The sequence below is a fragment of the Dinoponera quadriceps genome, unplaced genomic scaffold (assembly GCF_001313825.1).
Source record: "Dinoponera quadriceps isolate SergipeBrazil2010 unplaced genomic scaffold, ASM131382v1 scaffold192, whole genome shotgun sequence".
In the NCBI taxonomy this organism is placed as follows: domain Eukaryota; kingdom Metazoa; phylum Arthropoda; class Insecta; order Hymenoptera; family Formicidae; genus Dinoponera; species Dinoponera quadriceps.
In genome coordinates this window covers 30,766-49,247 of record NW_014554324.1, presented here as the reverse complement: position 1 = coordinate 49,247, position 18,482 = coordinate 30,766, and the positions used below count along the sequence as shown (strand labels likewise).

The following is an 18,482-nucleotide window of genomic DNA, read 5'->3' as shown; positions in this document are numbered from 1 at the left end:
GGCGGCCGGTACACAATGTTGTTGCTTGCTGGGGACCACACGGTGATCCCGGTTCATTATCACGACTACTCGCGAAGTGAACTTAGACCGCGAGTTTCGTAATTGCTGCCGGCGAGGGTGTTACGTCCACGTGCGAGGGAACAAATCGAATTGAGTAAGGCGTTCGTGAAACCGGATCGTGAAATTTCGCGTTAACAATATTATACCCGTCGGCCGCGTGTAAACAGAATTTTGTTGTGCAGCAGCAGGTGCACACGCTTTGTGAAAAGTTTCTTTCGTTCCGTAGATCGGGATAGCGCATTCGCGGTTAAAACTTGTCGTCGTGAAGATTATACTCTGCAATCGCATTACGCATCTCAAAGGAATCTGTTAAGCTTTTAAGAAACATAAAGCCAATAGAGAGAGAGAAAAAGAGAGAGAGAACAAGGAAGGAGAGCGAGAAAAAATATATAAATATTTTTGCATCGAAAGCCTTCGGTGATCAAGTCGCATTTAGATGTGAATAGCTAGTATATCGCGCACACTCAAATAGTCATGTGAAAATACTGCAGGATATCGAGCGCGATGTGTAACGAACTGTCAACAATATCGCACGGAGCTGTCGCATGACAACGAACAATTAACGAGTGGTTCCGACGTTTCTTCTATTAGCTGTTACTAATGTTAACCGTCTTATTAGATTTATCCGATATTCGCGAGCCCTTTAGTCCGTGAATCGATAAACTCTCGTCATGCATAATAACGCCGCACGACATATTAAAAATTCATACATTTTTCTTATTCGTGAAATCTACCGATGACGTTTGGCCGAAAAATTCTGGAACACCTTGTACATGAAGCGAGAGAGCGAAGGAAAAATAGCTAGAAGCGAGACAGAGGGAAAATAACGGATTACGCAAAAAAAAAAAAGTAACGATAAAACGTTACAATGCAAAACAAATATATATCATATTCCTTTATATTGCAATTTATATCGCAATGTCCGTGAAAAGGAAGGAACATGGTGACATTTTTAATGAAGAAAATATCGCATTTATTACTGAATATCATTGAAACATGCATAACGGTCATCGTTAATGTCAAAGGTTTTTCGAGCGTATTTCAATTATTAGTCGTTACACGCACAAAAATATACGCATCGCGTAGGAAGGATTGTATTTTTCGTCTCTACCCGTACCAACTTCGCGCCGGCGCGAGTCTCAACTATATCTACACGTATATATACGTACGTCCAATTTTTTATAAATTCTTCCTTTTTTCCGCTCCGCGAAATTAAACGGTAGATAAATATTAATATCCAGGATACAAGTAGGGAAACAGGCTTCGCACTGCCGAGGAGGTTTTATGAACACGAATGTAACGCAACATAGAGTTCAGGGCCGAATATTTCGGCGCCTGAAGCGTAAAAGTAGAGACCTGTAAAAAAAGGGCGTGTATATCTGAAAATTTCGATGTATATATATGCACTCATAGCACAAGTTTCCCTTCCCGAATCCATCTGCCATCTCACAGCTGTTGTTAATGGAATTTTTGAACAAATTCACCTTTTTTTTGTGGAAAAATACCAACATCGATATGTTTCGTCTTATGCTGAGAAAAAAACTTAATGGTATTTATAACTCTAATCGTATAAGCAAAACAATTATAGTCAGGAGAAATATTTTCTCTAATAATGTTATTACAGTATCAGTGATAATAATCTTACATGCAATGTTAAAACAGTTCTTAAAAATAACAACATTTGTGATAATAAAAATTTAAGAATTTTTATATTAAAATGTATAACCTTTCATAATTTTCATAATATCAATGTGATCATAGTATAATTATGATGTTTCATACTTTCTATAAATTTAAAGGACAAATATGAAATTTAATATTCATTCATCCTATATTACATAATTTGTTTAGTTTGCATATTCAATTATGACACACTATAACACATTATGATATATTAGAACTGCTGTAACATTTGATAATACACAGTATGATTGTTGATATATGATTTGACAACGATAAACCGTTAATTGTAAATATTAGTGAAGTACATCAGTTGTGACGTATTTCCCTCTAATGTTCACTCATTAAATCTCATATTCTAAATTGCTACAGCATTATTATGAAAAGTAGATTCAGAATATCTTTTCATAACTATGCGTTATCAAACGTGATATCATTTTGGCTATTAAATGTAATATCATTTTGGCTATTAAATGTAATATCAATTTGGTTAGTGAATGTAATATCAATTTGGTTTTAATTTCCATAACTTCACAACCTAATTATGAAGTTTTTCTAATAGTGTGCATATTGCTATTATTATTTTTTTGGATTAAAACCGGAAGAAGATACAGTTGAGGTCAAAGATGACTAGAATTTTAGTGGAATTTCTCTTAGTGTAAGGCAATAAATCGCGGCTAAAACGAGCAAATCCTTCACATATTCTACTTTTCGTTTCGACGATGTATATTTACCGGTATTTTTAATTATCGAAAAATATCGCTCGCGTCCCAATTATAGAAGCGAGTCGATATCATTCTATATGCGGGATATTCCACTTCCCCCGCATTATGATTTAACCCATAGATTCCCCGCCCGATTTAAAATCAATTTTTGCGTTGTGCAAAAATGTCGAGGCGCTAAATAATTTTTTTATTATAAACAACTAAAAAGCCGGAACTTTTCACGAACTGAATTTCGGGGAACGAAATGATTATCAATATTACGTTTCTGTGACTAACATCAGGCGGAAAGTTTGCTTTAGTAAAATTTTAATTAAAAACTTGGATTCTTTGACTCTGTACTTCATACTGAATTGTAATGCCATGAGCGAAAAATCGTGTGAAATTTTTACCTCCCACTGCTTTTTCCTCACGTCGAAATAAATTGGTTCCGCCATTCCGCTGTTCAATATCACAGATTGCTGATATATAAATTAAACAGATATTCCTTTTTTTATTAACTTGTACCACAGAAAGAAGCGTATATGTGATTTATGCATGCCGTATTTTTAATGAAAACAAACCTTATCTTTGTTAAGATTTACATTCATTTTCTACATTTATAGGCCGGTATTCACACAGTCAGATCTCATATTTAAAACCGCCTTGAGTTCATCTTCAGATTCTGCTCATACGGCTCATTTCATTAGCAGAAGCATCGGAAGGTGAACTTAAGACGGACTTATATATAAAATCTGACTATGAATACCGACCTTGGTTCGCTTACATGCATTAATCCACGAATCGAACAGAAAGTCTGAAATATTTCGTCACTCTCGGTATTATCAAACGCGAATGACGGTAACGGGAAAGAAATCTCATTGACGCAAAGCGCAAGACAAGCGATTTCTCACTTCTGACGTCATTATAATCGGTGTAGTTGCACGGGAGAAACAGTTCTCTTAGAATTCAATTACGAAAGTATACAATGACTTCGATCACACGGCAACGTTAATCCGGTTTGGTAACAACCTAGTTAGCGATTCCTCGCATTTAATTGGAGTTTTTTTCTTATCTTCAGATCTGAAAGAAAATGCCAATCGGATGCGAGAGTTCATTAATTACGGTAGTTGCCAAACCGGATTAACGTTGCTCTGTAGTCAATGTTAATAATCAGCAAAAATACGCGGTAGTCGGCGACGCCCGACACTTTCGCAGAAAAAAAATCGACTCCTGGTCGTTCGGAGAAACCACCGAGTGGCGAACAGACGCGCCACGGAGATGGTCCACCGCGTTGTATCTCGCCAAGTCGCTAAACTACTGTTTCGCAGGATCGCGTAATCGAAGATCACACGCGATCGTTGCATTCCATCCTTTTATCTCGCTCGCAACAACAACACGCATCGTCTAACCTCAAACTTCGAGCACGCCGAAGCGTGACGCACGCGAACACACCGAGCGTCAAGAATTTCGCGCCAGTTGCATTCGCAGAAAGGAAAAGGTACTCACCGAGCGGCGACTCGTTCCACGCGTATGCCCGTCATCTCCTCGTAGAGCCCTCGGCTTCTCGCGTTCTGCGTGGGAAGAGTTACGGCGAGTGGATCATTCCATGCCAGGAGTCCAGCGGGACGAGCACCAGCCTTCGGAACAGAAGGGAACGTAGCATCGCGTGTCTCGCGCGCGCAAACCGTGGCGCGTCCGGTCGCGAGACGAAAAAACGAACGAACCCGTACAACAAAGACCTCCGAGGAACGTTCTAAAGACGCTCAGAGGACATACCTCGTCCCAAGGACGTTCCCAGAATGCTCCTCGGATGTGGTGTGCTGCGTAAGAAACGACTGCCGGCGATAACCGCTCGCGACACGAAAGTTACTCTCCACCGAGAGACACACACACACACACACAAGTCTCGTTACACCATTTGCTATCCTTTTCTCCGCCAAATAAGGACGATTGATGATGTAACTAGACTGTGTCGACTTGTGTCTCTCGCCGAAAAGCAACCGGTATCTTCACCCGCGCGACTCCGCCGAAAACTCCGCGCGCGAAATTCCAAGATGGCTCCGTCGCTTTTCTTTCCCAGGCGTACCGCGCATAAATTTTTGTATGCACAGAGAACGCCCCCTTGCGAGAGCTTTAAAGACTAGATCTATGCCCGTGTCACGGATTAGGATTGAGATCGAATTGAAATCTGACCAATTAAATTTAATTTTGCATGTTAAACGGGTTGATATTGGAGTAAAAGTTAACATTAAAATAATATTAATGTAACGTGTAACGGCGCGCGCGCGCGCCCTCTGATGTACCGAAAAAATATACAGGAGCGCGCGAAATTGATTCGTTCACATTTCGCAGATTTACTCGCGCATTTCGTAATTACCACGTTCCTCTGTCTCTAATTAAACGCGTTCGCGGATTCTTATCGTCGCGAGTAATTGATAGACGGACAATCATTCCCGTTTACGATCGTGATTAGACATGTAAACGAGCGTGCCGCGATGAATTGGCAATAACAAAGCCGGGACACGCCGAAATAATACACCGAAAACAGAGAACGAGAATATAATAATCAAATAATATTATTCGTCCACAAAGATTTCCCGGCGAATATCGAGGACAAATGTCGTCAAATGCAGTCAAATGCGAATTTTCGCAGCCGAGCACACGGCATAAAATATTTATCGCCCGAATCCGATAAAGAGCTTCATCAACACTCCATTTGAACTCGCTTTTCACACTCGCGGAATTCGCGATAAAGTGCACTCGATATCTTCCCCGACCGATTCGTTATCATCAACAAATTTCACGCGCAAACGAGAGAGCGTTCTCCCGCAAGGAAGGACTGCGCACGCGCGTGTGTTTCGTGCGCCGGGCGTGAAAAATTGAACGGGTTAACCAAGATGTCACTCTCATAACTAATGTTTACCCGGCACCGCCCGGACAGAAGTATCGCTTTAATTTTCAAATGACGCTCGTAGCGTGTCCCCGTTCTTCGAGTCTCGACTTTTTCGCGCTTGGCGCACGTTCAACATCAGTCGAGTCGATACAAACGACAATGCACCGCAAATGTGCTTCTTTTTTCGCGAGGGAACACACCGAATTCTACTTATGTTTTTACGCCGATCAAGTGTCCTCCGAGCGAGTCGGCGACTTGCGGCGTGGAGAAATATCGAAAAACCGTAATCGTAAATCGAGACTTCGTCGTCATCGCTCAAACACAATGTATACAAAGATCGATAGAGTCCTCCTCGTCCGCCCGCCTCCTAACGTTTCGCTTTTCTTAATGTTTTTCTTTTTCAGCTTTGAGTGCGTTTACACATGCAAGATCGATGACTATCGATTATTTTTATGGATTTGTATCAAGAATAGAAAAATTTATTTCAATCGCGGACATTAAAGCCGGTATTCAGTTAGATGTTTCGTAACCAATCAAATGGGTCGTACAGCATCTGAAGATGAACTTAAGACAATCTTATATATATGACCTGACTATGAATGCACATCGGTTTTCAAGCGTGCTTTTGACACACGGGCAAAAAACAATTGTGATTCGTGCATTGAAAATTGGATCGGTCTCCTTACGTCGTATTTCGATTCGACAGATCCCGAGGAACAAGTTATCCTAATTAAAGGCAGCTACAGCCCGGAAGCCAGATCAAGCAATCGTATTAATTAGAAATATTTTACCTCGCCGTATGAATTATTTCCCTTCGGATTCTTCACGTCGTGCAAGTTTCCGCGGAACGCACACTCCGAGAATTATCGTTTAAACCGCCTGTAAACATCGACTGTAAAGGTTGCGCGAGTATCTACAGGTTGAGAGAGAAATCGGCCGAAGAGAAGGGATACTTATGCTATTGTCCGACCTTGTCCGAAAACTATCTTGACACATCCCAGAAGTGTCCCGGATACGGTCGGAATTAGTCACCTGACGCGACCGGTGCGTCGCATTTCGACAGAATCGCTGACGGGGACGCCGGTTCCTCAGAAAGTCTAGAATCGGACGACACGCTCTCGGAGGAGGCGGACGAGAAAGGCCGCAGGAGCTTCTTCTCCCAGGAACTCTTGCGAGTTCGCGAATTTCGCACGCGGCAGACGCACGGAGAGCCGAGGAGCGAGAGGAGCCCGAACAGCCGGCGCGCTCACCGATTTTTAATTCGCACGAATGCCGACGACAACCACAACAATGAGACACTGGCAGCGTAATAAACAATGACAAATTCGTGCGGCGGATAAAATGTACCGAACCGGATGAACACGCACGCGACCCGGGTGAAATTTTTGAACGACCGCTCGCCGAGCCGCGCGTCCGTCTCTTTCTATTCCCCTCTCTCCCTTCCCCTTTCACCGGCTCCTCTCGCCCTCTCTCTCTCCCTCTCTATTCCGCGAGACGCGCGGAGCAAGACGGAGAGATGCGCGTCCTTCGGCTGCACTCTCGCTCCTGGAGCGAGCACGCGACCTGTCACCGTCCACCCGGAATAACGGACCCGACGATGACGGGGAGCGGGGATACGTACGTGAGGACCGTGTCGGAGTGTCCTTACCGAAGGACACTATCACACCACCGGGTGAGGGCGACGGAGCGGAATTTCCGGTACGACTCCGAGACGTATGTTTGCTGCCGCAACCCTGCGGGCGAGCGAGCGATCGAACAACCGAACCGACCGTACCCTGAAAGGCGACTGCAGCTCTGAACGCCGCGCCGGTGGTCACGAGTGGGGAGCTCGACTCTCGCTCCGTCTCACTCCTACTCTCGCCCACGGCGCGGGCGCCTTGCGCCTCCCGCCCCCCACTTCGCCGCGGCCCAACGAAAGCGCTCACGCCGGCGAGCGCAGCTCGTCGAAAGAGCGGCCGGCGGGGACCGCCGCGAGTTGGCGCGTCGATCGCCAGATGGCGCCTAACGCACGCCGAAACCGCTTCTCGCTCGGCGTCTCGCGCTCTAACGACGAGAGATAATGACTAAGTATTTATACCTGCGTCCCGATATTTCGAGCACCGTCGAACCGACGCTGCAATCGACGAGTTTACTCATAGTCGACACACTTCTCTCCCTCATTCCAGCTCGCTCTTTTGTACTTGGTTTTTCGTATATTGTACTTCCAAGACGCGTTATATATTCGAAGCTAGTTTACAACTCGGTGTTCCCTCGCAACGATCTTGATCTTAATCCTTGTTAATGATTCTTTCCACGTGTAGAGGCGTAACATTTTATTACTCGTAGAAAGATACCAGAGACAATTCCGTTGCTTTTTCTAAGTAGCTCAAGATCTGCAGCGAATCTTTCAAGCTCAGAATTTCGCGCAAAACAATTGCGTTTAAACACATGACACACACACACACACATACGTACACGGAGAATTTCGTAATAAAATTTATCTTTATTATTATGAAAATGAACGCTTTACATATGGCTGATGTTTAACATACGGTGCAAAACCGTAGGCATACAGTAAAAATTATGTTAAATCGTACAGATAACGAAGAACTGACAAACATTAAAATAAAAGAAAAATGATCGGAGCGAAAATTAAAAAAAAATTTGACACGTTCTTTCGCACATACGCCAATGAAGAACTTTCCAGACGTTTCACATAAACTGTCTCTATTACTACCTCGTATTATTTTATAACAATCGAAGCCGGAAGTCCGATTCTGCAAACAAAACTTAACACTTCGGCTTCGCCGGAACGAAAGCCCCGTTCTATAATTCTCGAAAGTTTGTGAAACACAATGCTCGCTGACATGTAATTTTCTACATTCAATTAGAAACGCTATATACAGTCGTAATTAATAGTTACTCTTTCAAATTTCCAAGCTCTTATCAAATCTCTCCATACAATTACGATAGTGATTCTAACAGGTGAGAAGCGCAAAATATCTCGGAACTCGTTATAATGTGCAAAGAGATCGATGATGTACCTAACTAGCAGCAGATCGAGAAGACTGGAAACTTGATCGTTCACTTCTACATATACCGTACACGTTTGGCCGAGTGGTCACTCGAAAAGTAACGCAGCAAATTACAAAGGTAAATGTCGCTCCGTTCACAATTATTTTGTTGTTTTATCGCTCTGACGAATCCGACGATAAAGAAATATTTACTGTGTTTAATGAAAGGGAAAAAAAAAACGTATGTGCTCTCGAAACTCACCGCACGCTAAGATACAAAACGTGTGCAACATATTTAAAACATACTGCAACTCATAATAAGAGAATAGTCGTGAAATGAACGAACGTCATGCGCGCGTATCGTATCGTGTGTCGTGGAACAATTATCGCTCGTGAGTAGATACAATAATAATAATAATAATAATAGTAATAATAAGAAAAGAGGTCACGCTTTCAACGTGGCGCGGTTTGAGAACGGTAAGACGAACAAACTCAAGGTGATGGCGATTTCGATACAGAGGAATTGATAAATTTCGTCGTCGGTGTGTGTCGTATCAAGATGTGATTGATCGAAGACACTTTGCCACGTGCCTTCAGGTACCTCAGCGGTTTCCACAGTGTTCGTCAATTGCAAACTGTACCAAAGACTACTACCTCCCAAAGCAAGCCATGCTATAACGCATCGCTCGCGACATACTACAATTTTTACTACTCTCCTTCTTCTAAAATGGACTTCACCCTCTTTCTTTTTCTCTCACTCACCCTCCAACTTTCTTTCGTCGTCTTTTCAGTTTGTCAATTGTATGATGTTATTTTATCTTTTCATTCATTTTTTTTCATCTCTTTACCTATATTAAATTATATCAATATCTGCTTTATTTATATATCTATATATCTATATATATTTATATGAATCTATATATATATCACGCCAGTTCTGCCATCGATTCAGTAATGTAGGTACACTTTGTCAACGATCACTCGACCGCTCGCTCTCCACTCTTCCCGTTCACCCATGGATCTCGAGATGTACGTCAATTGTAATTTTGTAATAACTGTTACTGTAAATTATGCTGGCTTCTGCGAACCCTTCTTGCCGATCAGCGATTTATGGATATGTGGAATGACACCTGTAATTAATAAAAGATACATGTAATTTGTTTATATAAAATTAAAAAAAAAAAACGCGTGTGTTGCTCTTAACAATATAAACTATATCCGAAAACTCTCGTCACATGACGTGAGAGGATAAGTGTCTTGTTCAAATATAACAAAATAAAAACCGTGACCGCAGAACACATAAGAAAATACATCAAAATTATATACCAAGTTATTCCAATTATATTGGTGATTTACAAAATTACAATGACTCGATGAGAAGTATTGTGAAGAGAAACATACCTCCTCCTGCAATAGTTGCCTTAATGAGACTATCTAATTCTTCATCACCACGAATGGCAAGTTGCAAATGTCTAGGTGTAATACGTTTGACTTTCAGATCTTTTGACGCATTTCCCGCCAACTCCAAGACCTGTGCAAAAAGAAGAATCGCGATACAATTTTGAACTTTGCACAATAGTGAAAGAAACCTATTATTTTCGTCGTAAAGTAGCTTTATACTATCATTACAAATAAATTAACCACTTGCGCTGGCAAGAAATTCACAGACGCGTGTGCCAGAACGGTCCAGTGTAACTCGCTGGGAGACGTCACACAGTGTTCGATGCCATAGAGAAATCGGAGAAAGACTTATATCTTCTAAACTAATTTAGAATATAGGTTATATATTAACAACTGTACGCTATGCAGTGCAAAGAGAATCAGTGCTCTGGCAAAGAATCTCAGCCGACGTGCCACGCACGTCGTTTCTGTGACAATTGTCTGACGACGTGTATATACCACGTCGTTGGCGATTTTGCGACAAAAGCATTACGACGTGCGTAGCACGTCTTTCCAGCGCAAGTGGTTAAAGTTGTTATCATTGCAAGACGATCGGTCGATTAAAATATACGCATGCATGCAATTTTCTCCTCCCTTAATTTTAGTAAAAAATAAATTATAAAAATTATTTTTACTGACATCAATTGAAGCATATATGTGGTCTCAATTTAATATAAAGATGAAACATAAAATAAAATACCTAACATAATTACACTTAACATCTTGATACAACTCGACGTGTCATAAAACTTATTCGAAAATAACGGCGGGAAAACCGGCCATGCTGTTTTAACGACGCCCTCAATGCGCATGACGCTGCGAGTTATAACAGCCGTTCTCTATCACGTCTGCGTTTAGCCCTTTTTTTTTTCTTTTTTTTCTCTATCATTCCTTTGGTCTTCCTCTTTCTACATTTATGACGGCGCGACCATCTCGTTAGATATATATAATATCCACTTACTTTACACATTTACACAGCAGATAATATAATTACGATTTTACGACAAATTAATTATTACTCATTATAACAATAATGGATACAATGGAACAATCAAATATTTGACAGTATCTAATATTTGGAAGAGTGTCGATAATAACTAGTCCAAACCATATTCCAACGTAAAACATCTCCCCGACGTTTCCTCTAATTAACTTTTTATTTGGCGTTACCCTTTTTTATCTATCGGCTGTGGTAAGTTCTATTTGCGGTTATGTATATACCGTTAATTAGTTATACCCGGGTAGTTACCGTTCATAACATTCTTCTCAACATTCCCACTTCTCCCTTCCACCTACACCTCGACTCGTTCCTCTCAGTCATTTTTATCCTTCTCTCTCTGTAAAATTCTCTTTACAACTTTATCATCTCTGTAACTCTTTTTGTTGTCTCTTGCCCTCCAGTTCTGATATCATCAAATCATGATTTGTACTCCCGGGATGTACAATCGATCGTTATACTCGGGACATTAGCCCGAACTCAATAAATAGAACCTCAGTGTCTTGATCTTTGCACAGTGTCAGTTACAATATCCCCCCCCCCCCATCACCCTTTTCTTCTCTTTCGCGCTTGTTTCAGCTCTTCTACTCACTCACTCGCTCGCTCGCTCATTCGCACATGTGTGCTCACCTCGGCTGTAAGGTATTCCAAAATGGCCGCGCTGTACACCGCCGCAGTAGCGCCCACTCGACCATGACTGGTGGTTCTGTTTTTCAAATGCCTGTGAATTCTGCCCACGGGGAACTGCAATACAATAAACCTGCAATTAGCCGTGTGCTTCCTCACCCTGGACGGAAGGGATCACGAGGCGCGAAATCGGCGCATACACCTCCACATGACACAGGTCCCTCCGCACGGTAAAACGGTTAAACTGACGTCACTATTGTGCGAAGAAACATCGGTGATGCGTGCGATAGATACAGCGCCACGCGCGAGAGGCGAATGCGAGAGAAGCGCAACAAAGGTGAACGTCATTTGCCGCCGTCTCGTCGGGTTTCACCTTCTTTTTCGTCTGTCGTCATCGATGCTGATGTCCGATTTTTTTCATTTTCCAGTTAACTTGTGGGTTTAGACTTAACCCAATAATAATGCACAAATCCTGCCTTCTTTATCCACGTTTAATCATTGAACGGATGGTTTTGTAACGATGACTTTTCAAGTTTGATGATTAACACGTTGACTGCCACGGGGGTCACCGGTGACCGGCGCTATGACGTTACCGCGTTTTATTAAATTACGTGTGACGTATAATTAATTGCATCTACAAAATAGGTTGTACAGCCAGTAATGAGCTAATGAAACAAGCTAACAGATGCGTATCCTAAATTATATTTATTTACTGCAGCTTTAGTGATTTAATTGAATCAATTAGGCGTTTGTACGATCGATGGAAATCAGCGTGGCATTCAACGTGTTAAGCATAAGTAGAAAAATATAATGTTTACATCATCATCACCGGGTTAAGCCTAAACCACAAGTTAACCAGAAAGTGGAAAATCGTGCCACAAAGGCGATGAAAACGCGGTCGTACGATGCTTTGTACCCGTGCGTGCAGGTTGAGCAACTTTTGCGTCACCGTACTTGGCGCGTCTCGTTATTCGTGTTCGCTCCTTAAAGCTGCACCTTTTGAACTATCTGGTATAATCTCTCGATTTTCTTCTCCCTTCCACTGAGTGTCAAATATATATTTATTTCACTTCAACACGTTGACAATCATTAGGAAACTGTCCTAACGCGATTTGCAAGACAAAAATCAGCGTGCTATTTTAACATATAAATTATATTTATAATTCGGCAAAAAACAATAAAAATTTATTTAAAACCTTTGTGAATTAACTCGTATTACAATATGGAACAGAGAATTCTTTCCGCAAGCCAACTACGAGATAACTCCGTATTTGGCAGTCAACGTGTTGAGTGTAGGTAGTGCAGTTTGGTGCAGCTATTAAGGTACCAGAGATAAAATGTGAAAACAAGGATGCGAGATAAACATTTTTGTGCTCTCAGATACGTTCACCGACGCGTGTCACGCCAAATACACACTCATCGAGAGTTCAGTAGGATTATCTCTATGCGAAAAGGAACAGCTCGAGGTAGAAAACATGTGGTCGGAAACGTGAAACGCGCGCACACGAGAGAACATATGGTTTTCTCGTCGAGGGAGAAGCGTAAGACAAGGCGAACACCGATCCGGTAAATAAAGTAAATGCTATTATGCAAATTAGCAGAATGAACGTTAAATGTGGGGAGATGAAATGTAGGGAGATAAAAAGGGAAATTTATCACCAATAATCGCGGAAACATTCGGACCGAACGTTAGCTCATCTCTCCTTTTAGATGGGATACTTCACGTGCGAGAAATGTCCGTAGAATGCTCTTGGAAATCGTAAACAAAAAAAATAAGTAACTTTTTCCCCGAAAATATATCAAGATTTACTGCACACACGATCGCGTCTTTCTCTCATCTAAAAAAAAAAAGTTCACAGGCGCGTCCCGTTGTTTTCGCGTTTTATCTGTATTGCGAATTCGCACCGGCGTGTAAAACGATATCGACGACATAAAGCCGGGAAACGGCGCGGAATTTCCGTAAACATCGGACGCAAAATTCGTGACGCAAAGCGCACTCGGATGTCTATCGAGCGTCAGTTGACCGTTCCGAGAACGATTTCCCGGCAAAAAAAGAGAAAGAGAGAGAGAGAGAGAGAAAAAGACTGCAAAAAAACTTCGTACAGCAAAACGCGAACGCGAAGACGAAGCAAAAGGAGAGAAAAAAAAGGTTGCGTAAATAACGTTTGATCTGTGCGCAGCGCTCATAGCGCCCCGACACTCTCGACAACCGATGGTATTCAGTTATTGCGCGCTTCAGGGGCGAAATTCAGGGGGGCCGCGAGCCAGATAAGACAGGTGCGTTGCTGGAGATCGATTGTGTATCGCAAAACGTAGTGAGAATCGTAAAAGTGAGAAAATTTATTAAAACATTTATAATTTCGCTGATCAACACCTGAATCTGTATTCTGAACTCTCTTTTCTCGATAAAAGTGCCTAATTGACTTCTCGGCCAATCAGGCGGAACCACTTTTCGAGATAAAAAAAAAAGAGTCCTGAAACAGGCTCTGATGAATTTGCTCACTTCTGTAATTCTCGCTACGTTTTGAGACTCCTGGTCGGTCTCCGGGAGACTGACTGCGAACGAAAAACTCGATTTGTATCTCCGAAAGCTGCGATAGTTGTTAACAAATACTTCACGACCCTGCATGCTTTATTATTATCGTCGAGAGTCTCGAAATCCTCTCGAGATAAAAGGGTCTCAAATAGCCACCCCGAAAATCGATTCGGCACTTCACCGGAAGAACGAGCGAGAATTTCCAGTACAAAATACCGATACAAATCGTTATATACTACCTAATGTACTACATGTTACAATGTCAAGTAACGTTTGATGTCAACCGCGACTTGGAACTTTCTCGACGTACGTTCACGGTTTCTACCGTGGGCGTAAAAAAGCGTAAACAAATATCGTTTTATTATCCGCGTCGTATTTCTACACCATTTACACAGCAAATGCAGCAAGTAACACGGCGATAAACTCGAGGACTCCGGGTTACTCCAGGAAGTTTCCCTTCGTCCCGAGATTTTCGTCCGCGTCCCTCCGCTTCCAGTGGCTCCTCCTCGAATCGCCACTGACGAGTCTAGTGACTTCTAACGAAACTTCTACCACCGACGACGACGACGAGAGGCGAGCGAATGTTTTCCGGACGACGCGTACACGCGACGCGTGTCTACTAGCCGCTCGCGCGACATCGGCCGTCGATCACGCCGTTGGCTCGCAGTTTCGGCCGAGACGAAGAATATTGAGCGATAAGCGATGACACGAATCTCTCTCTCTCTGTGTATGTACGGTACGAGTGAGGACAAACCGCAGGCTGTCGATCGTGCGTCGTCTCCAATGAAGATCGCCGTCGCGTCCGAGAGGTCGAATCGTCGTCCCGGTCGTTCTTTCATGGTGCCGCGCCAATGCGAACGTCCCGACATTCTCGGCTGATTTCGGCGGTTTCGAGTTCCCTCAAATTATTCTCGCGAGAGCGGAAAAATCGTCGAGAACGCGCGCGAATATCCAGACTACGTCCCGTGTTCTCACGCTTAGCGGAATATCGAGCGGTACGATTTGGTCTACTCTTTCTCTTTCTCTCTCTCTCTCTCGTGCGCGCACTCACTCTGTCTATCTCTATTTCCCCTCCTCTCCCTCCTGTCTATCTCTCTCTCGCTCGCCCCGCCATCGTCTTTCCAGCTTTTGGCACAAAGTTTCGTCATCCGCGACACACGTCCCAGGACGCGTTCGAGAATCACGCAGATGGAGAGGCATCTCCCTTGGAAATTCAGCTTCGGAGAATACGCGATGCGATACTCCCAAGTGGCTGGTTCTCTCGTCTGTCGGCCCGCCCCCGCCTGCCCGTTCTCTCTCTCTCTCTCTCTCTCTCGTCCATCCGTCCGCGCGGTCGATATTGTTACACAATAATTTTGTCACCACCGAGCTGATATTGAGGCGATCGCGTGCGACACGTTCGAATATCACACTCTCACAGGAGGACCGCTGTACAATTTCCAATGCTGCTGCTGTTTCGTCGGTAAAACTCGCGAAAACTGCCACAATTTCGACACTGCACGACGATCGAAATAAGTAGGAACTGCGCGCTTTCGTGCGATCCGCGTTTAGCCTCTTTCTCTCTAACTCGTCACTGCAGCACCACACGACACCGTCGGGGCTTTTGTTTCTCGCGCACACGCCTATATTTGTCGGATAATATTGCGTTATATTGTGCAAAATGTCACGTCCTCCGTTGTCGCTACGAATCTCGGCTTCTTTACATTTCGTCTTTGGAACGAGCTTATTATAGTTTGACGGGTTGCATCTTTCTTTCTTTCTTTCTTTCTTTCCCTCCCTCCCTCCCTCTCTCTCTCGGTCGGTCAGGTATCTTTGTTCCGTTCGAACCGCGATCCTTCCGCAGGTACGGAACGTTCGCTGGAGCGAAAAAGCATCGCGTACCAATCGATATCTCCAAGACGGTTAAATTCACTGTGCACACTCGATATGTCGTAACGTACGATTTGAGTATGTATTAATCCCGTCCTACGCATAAACGTTACGTACGTGAAACGTCTCTGGGTATCATCTCGCAGACGCGCTAATCTCTTCCTGAAACGTATGTGTTTCTCTGTGCGTGTGTCAAGTATGCGCGCGCGCACATGATATCAAACAGATTGTTTGCCAGTAATGTATTTTCGAAAATACGTCCCCGCTGGGGGACTCTCGGCCGGCGAGTGGCCCGCCTATTCTCGAACACGTCGCGTTTCGGCGGTAAAAATGAGCTTAAACGCGACTTTTTCACGGCTAAATGAAATTCGTCCGTTTTGTGAGCGTCGGGAGAAACGCGCGGACGTGACGGAACGGTTCGGTTAATAATTGAGGGCGTCTCGATCGTGTCGCACGAGAATTTTAATCGCGACAGCGCGGAGATTCACGACCGACGTGTCGATAAACGTGGCGCGAAAGAACGTTCTCGATTGTTGGCGGTGTTGTTGTTCCCACGCTAAGAAAACGACCGTGCTCACTGGTGTCGGTTGAATCACACAAACCGTGTGCAGCTCCCGGACAGTTTCCTGGCGATGCTCTTCCTTCCGAGAGCGTGGTGTGCGTAAAAATTACTCGAAATCATTTTCCCTCCGTTCGAGAAATGCACTCGAGCGCGCGGTCGTCGAGCTCCATTCCCGCTGGGTTTAGACGGTAACCTGTGACCGACGCGATTTCCTCGAGTTTTAATCAACAAGTCACACGCGACACTTCTCGACGAGAGGAGAAACGGTCATCATCATCGTCGTGTCTCGGGATCGCGTCGAAGGGCAAAGCCGCAATTCAATTTCCAAGAGAGACACCGTGACGTTCACTAAATACGATCAGTGCTGAATGTACATCACATATAAACATGCAAATACACGCGCGCACACACATTCGTATACACACACAGACGGGACCACATTCGAAACATTGGGCATTACGTAACTTTGATTTTGTCCAACGGTATTTTGTAGTGCAAGTCGTCGGATATTTTTCCGCGAAAACTGCATTCCACGTTGAATAGACGGCATTCCTCGCACGATAAAAGCGGACCGACGAGGCCCGCTCCGGAATACGATAGTCTCGCTCTCTCTCTCTCTCTCTCTTTCTTGAGCGCAGCACCGCGACGTTGCCTTCTTTTATGTCGCACGTCCGAAAAAGATGAACGCTCGATATTACATATTCACGATTACCGGCGGGGATCGGCGATCCGTGCAAATCGCCCGCCCGATTTCGCGAATTTCAACGATCCGTTCGAATTCATGAATCTCGCGCCTCTCCGTCGGTTCGATCGGCTGCGTGCTGAATCATATAATTTCATGAGCCCAGAGGTACAGAAGGAGAGAAGGGGAGGGATAAAAGAAACAAAGGAGAGCGATACAGAGAAAAAGAGAGAGAATCCCACACCGACGCGAGAGTCGAATTGGCGCAATCAAGACGAGTCGCAGCGCGAGCGGCAAAAATTGATTCTCGATTTACGGCGCGTCGTCGAGGTCGCCGCGCGGGCTGTAAACGAGACGATCCTTGGGACGAGCGGTTCGAAGGAACGACAACGGTCCGTCGGTCTCCCGCCTTTGAAAACCGCACGCGACCGTTTCTTTCGCCGTCTCTCTCCCTCCTTCTCCGCACTCACTCACTCACTCGCTGTGTCCGGTCGCGTCCGAATTCAAAAAATAAATCGTCCCGCACGAACATATCCCGAAGGTTCGGCGTGGCGCGAACGGACGAAGCGAGAAAAGCGGCATCGTCGAGCGTACCGCACGACGTATCGTCCGGGCGGGCGTGAAGTTGACGAGCGGCATCGCCGCGGTAACTACCAGTCATCGGCCGGGATGTTTTTCGCGCCAACGGCGACTTAACCTGCCTCTCGACGAAAACGGGGCATCGCAGGACGAGCCGCCACTCCGGGAGCACACCATCGATTCCACACAACACGGCCGTTTCCGTCGCGAGAGAAACAGAGATAGAGCGAGAGAGAGTGAGAGAGAGCAGCCAGCCAGCTCGTCGACTCGACTCACCTGCAAGCCGGCCCGAGCTGAACGCGAGACCGCCTTCGCCTTTGCCTTGCCGGAGTCCTTGCCCGCCTTTCCGCCAGCCTGTTCCGCACACAAAAATCACGATTAATCCGCACGATCCGGCGACGAAAACCCGGCCAGCACACGGCCGAGGGTCCGCTGCGCACGATCCTGTCCGCAGCGCCGGCCGATGGCCGTCGGCCGCGTCGAAAACTCGCAGATACTCACCATTGTGCTACGTGGGACCTCGTAGTTCGCTCGGCACGCAGTGTGTTACGGACAACCACGGATGACGCCGTCTAAACGCGACGAGCCCGCCAAATGCGCTTGGCGCTGCGGGCGCGCCCGCGATCGCGCCACGTGACTCGGCCGCGGCCAATGGGAGCCGGACGGAAAACACAGGTGGCGCCGCGCCGCGAGCCGCACCGAGCGCACCCGCCGTCCGCCGTTTTACCGCGAGCACGACTCGACGTCTCGCCGGAACTGACGCTCTCGTGGCCCGTGCGCGCCTCGCGCATGCGCCGCCGACTCGAAGAGCGAGCGGACGTTCGTCGACGGCGGCGGCGTCGTTGTCGTGCTGTCTCGTC

The 18,482-nt window shown here is 45.0% G+C and overlaps 2 protein-coding genes across 6 annotated transcripts in view; both read right to left on the bottom strand.

The window, feature by feature from the left end:
- LOC106746836 (cadherin-87A) overlaps nucleotides 1–7,123 on the bottom strand; it is a 223,162-nt gene extending 216,039 nt beyond the window's left edge. For 2 of the 3 annotated variants that reach the window (XM_014623909.1, XM_014623928.1), the window contains exons 1-2: nucleotides 6,959–7,123; nucleotides 3,951–4,081 (exon numbers count right to left, since the gene is read on the bottom strand). In XM_014623909.1, the coding sequence (XP_014479395.1) occupies nucleotides 3,951–3,985 (35 nt within the window). In that variant the 5' untranslated portion in view covers nucleotides 3,986–4,081; nucleotides 6,959–7,123. Of the gene's footprint in view, nucleotides 1–3,950; nucleotides 4,082–4,220; nucleotides 6,926–6,958 lie in introns of those variants that run through there. The other variant, XM_014623918.1, reaches the window with a different exon arrangement.
- Nucleotides 7,124–7,799: 676 nt separating this feature from the next.
- LOC106746740 (histone H2A.V) lies at nucleotides 7,800–18,335 on the bottom strand. Of its 3 annotated transcripts, none has more exons than XM_014623674.1 (5): nucleotides 18,124–18,335; nucleotides 17,899–17,976; nucleotides 11,398–11,511; nucleotides 9,732–9,861; nucleotides 7,800–9,460 (listed from the first exon to the last, which is right to left on the bottom strand). In XM_014623674.1, exons 1-5 carry the CDS (start codon nucleotides 18,124–18,126, stop codon nucleotides 9,399–9,401), a joined length of 387 nt encoding a protein of 128 aa, XP_014479160.1. In that variant the 5' UTR covers nucleotides 18,127–18,335; the 3' UTR covers nucleotides 7,800–9,398. The 3 variants fall into 3 exon arrangements, with proteins under 3 accessions (XP_014479160.1, XP_014479150.1, XP_014479170.1); XM_014623664.1 differs by lacking the exons at nucleotides 17,899–17,976; nucleotides 18,124–18,335 and adding exons at nucleotides 16,826–17,016; nucleotides 17,698–17,872; XM_014623684.1 differs by lacking the exons at nucleotides 17,899–17,976; nucleotides 18,124–18,335 and adding an exon at nucleotides 17,638–17,861.
- Nucleotides 18,336–18,482: the final 147 nt, after the last annotated feature.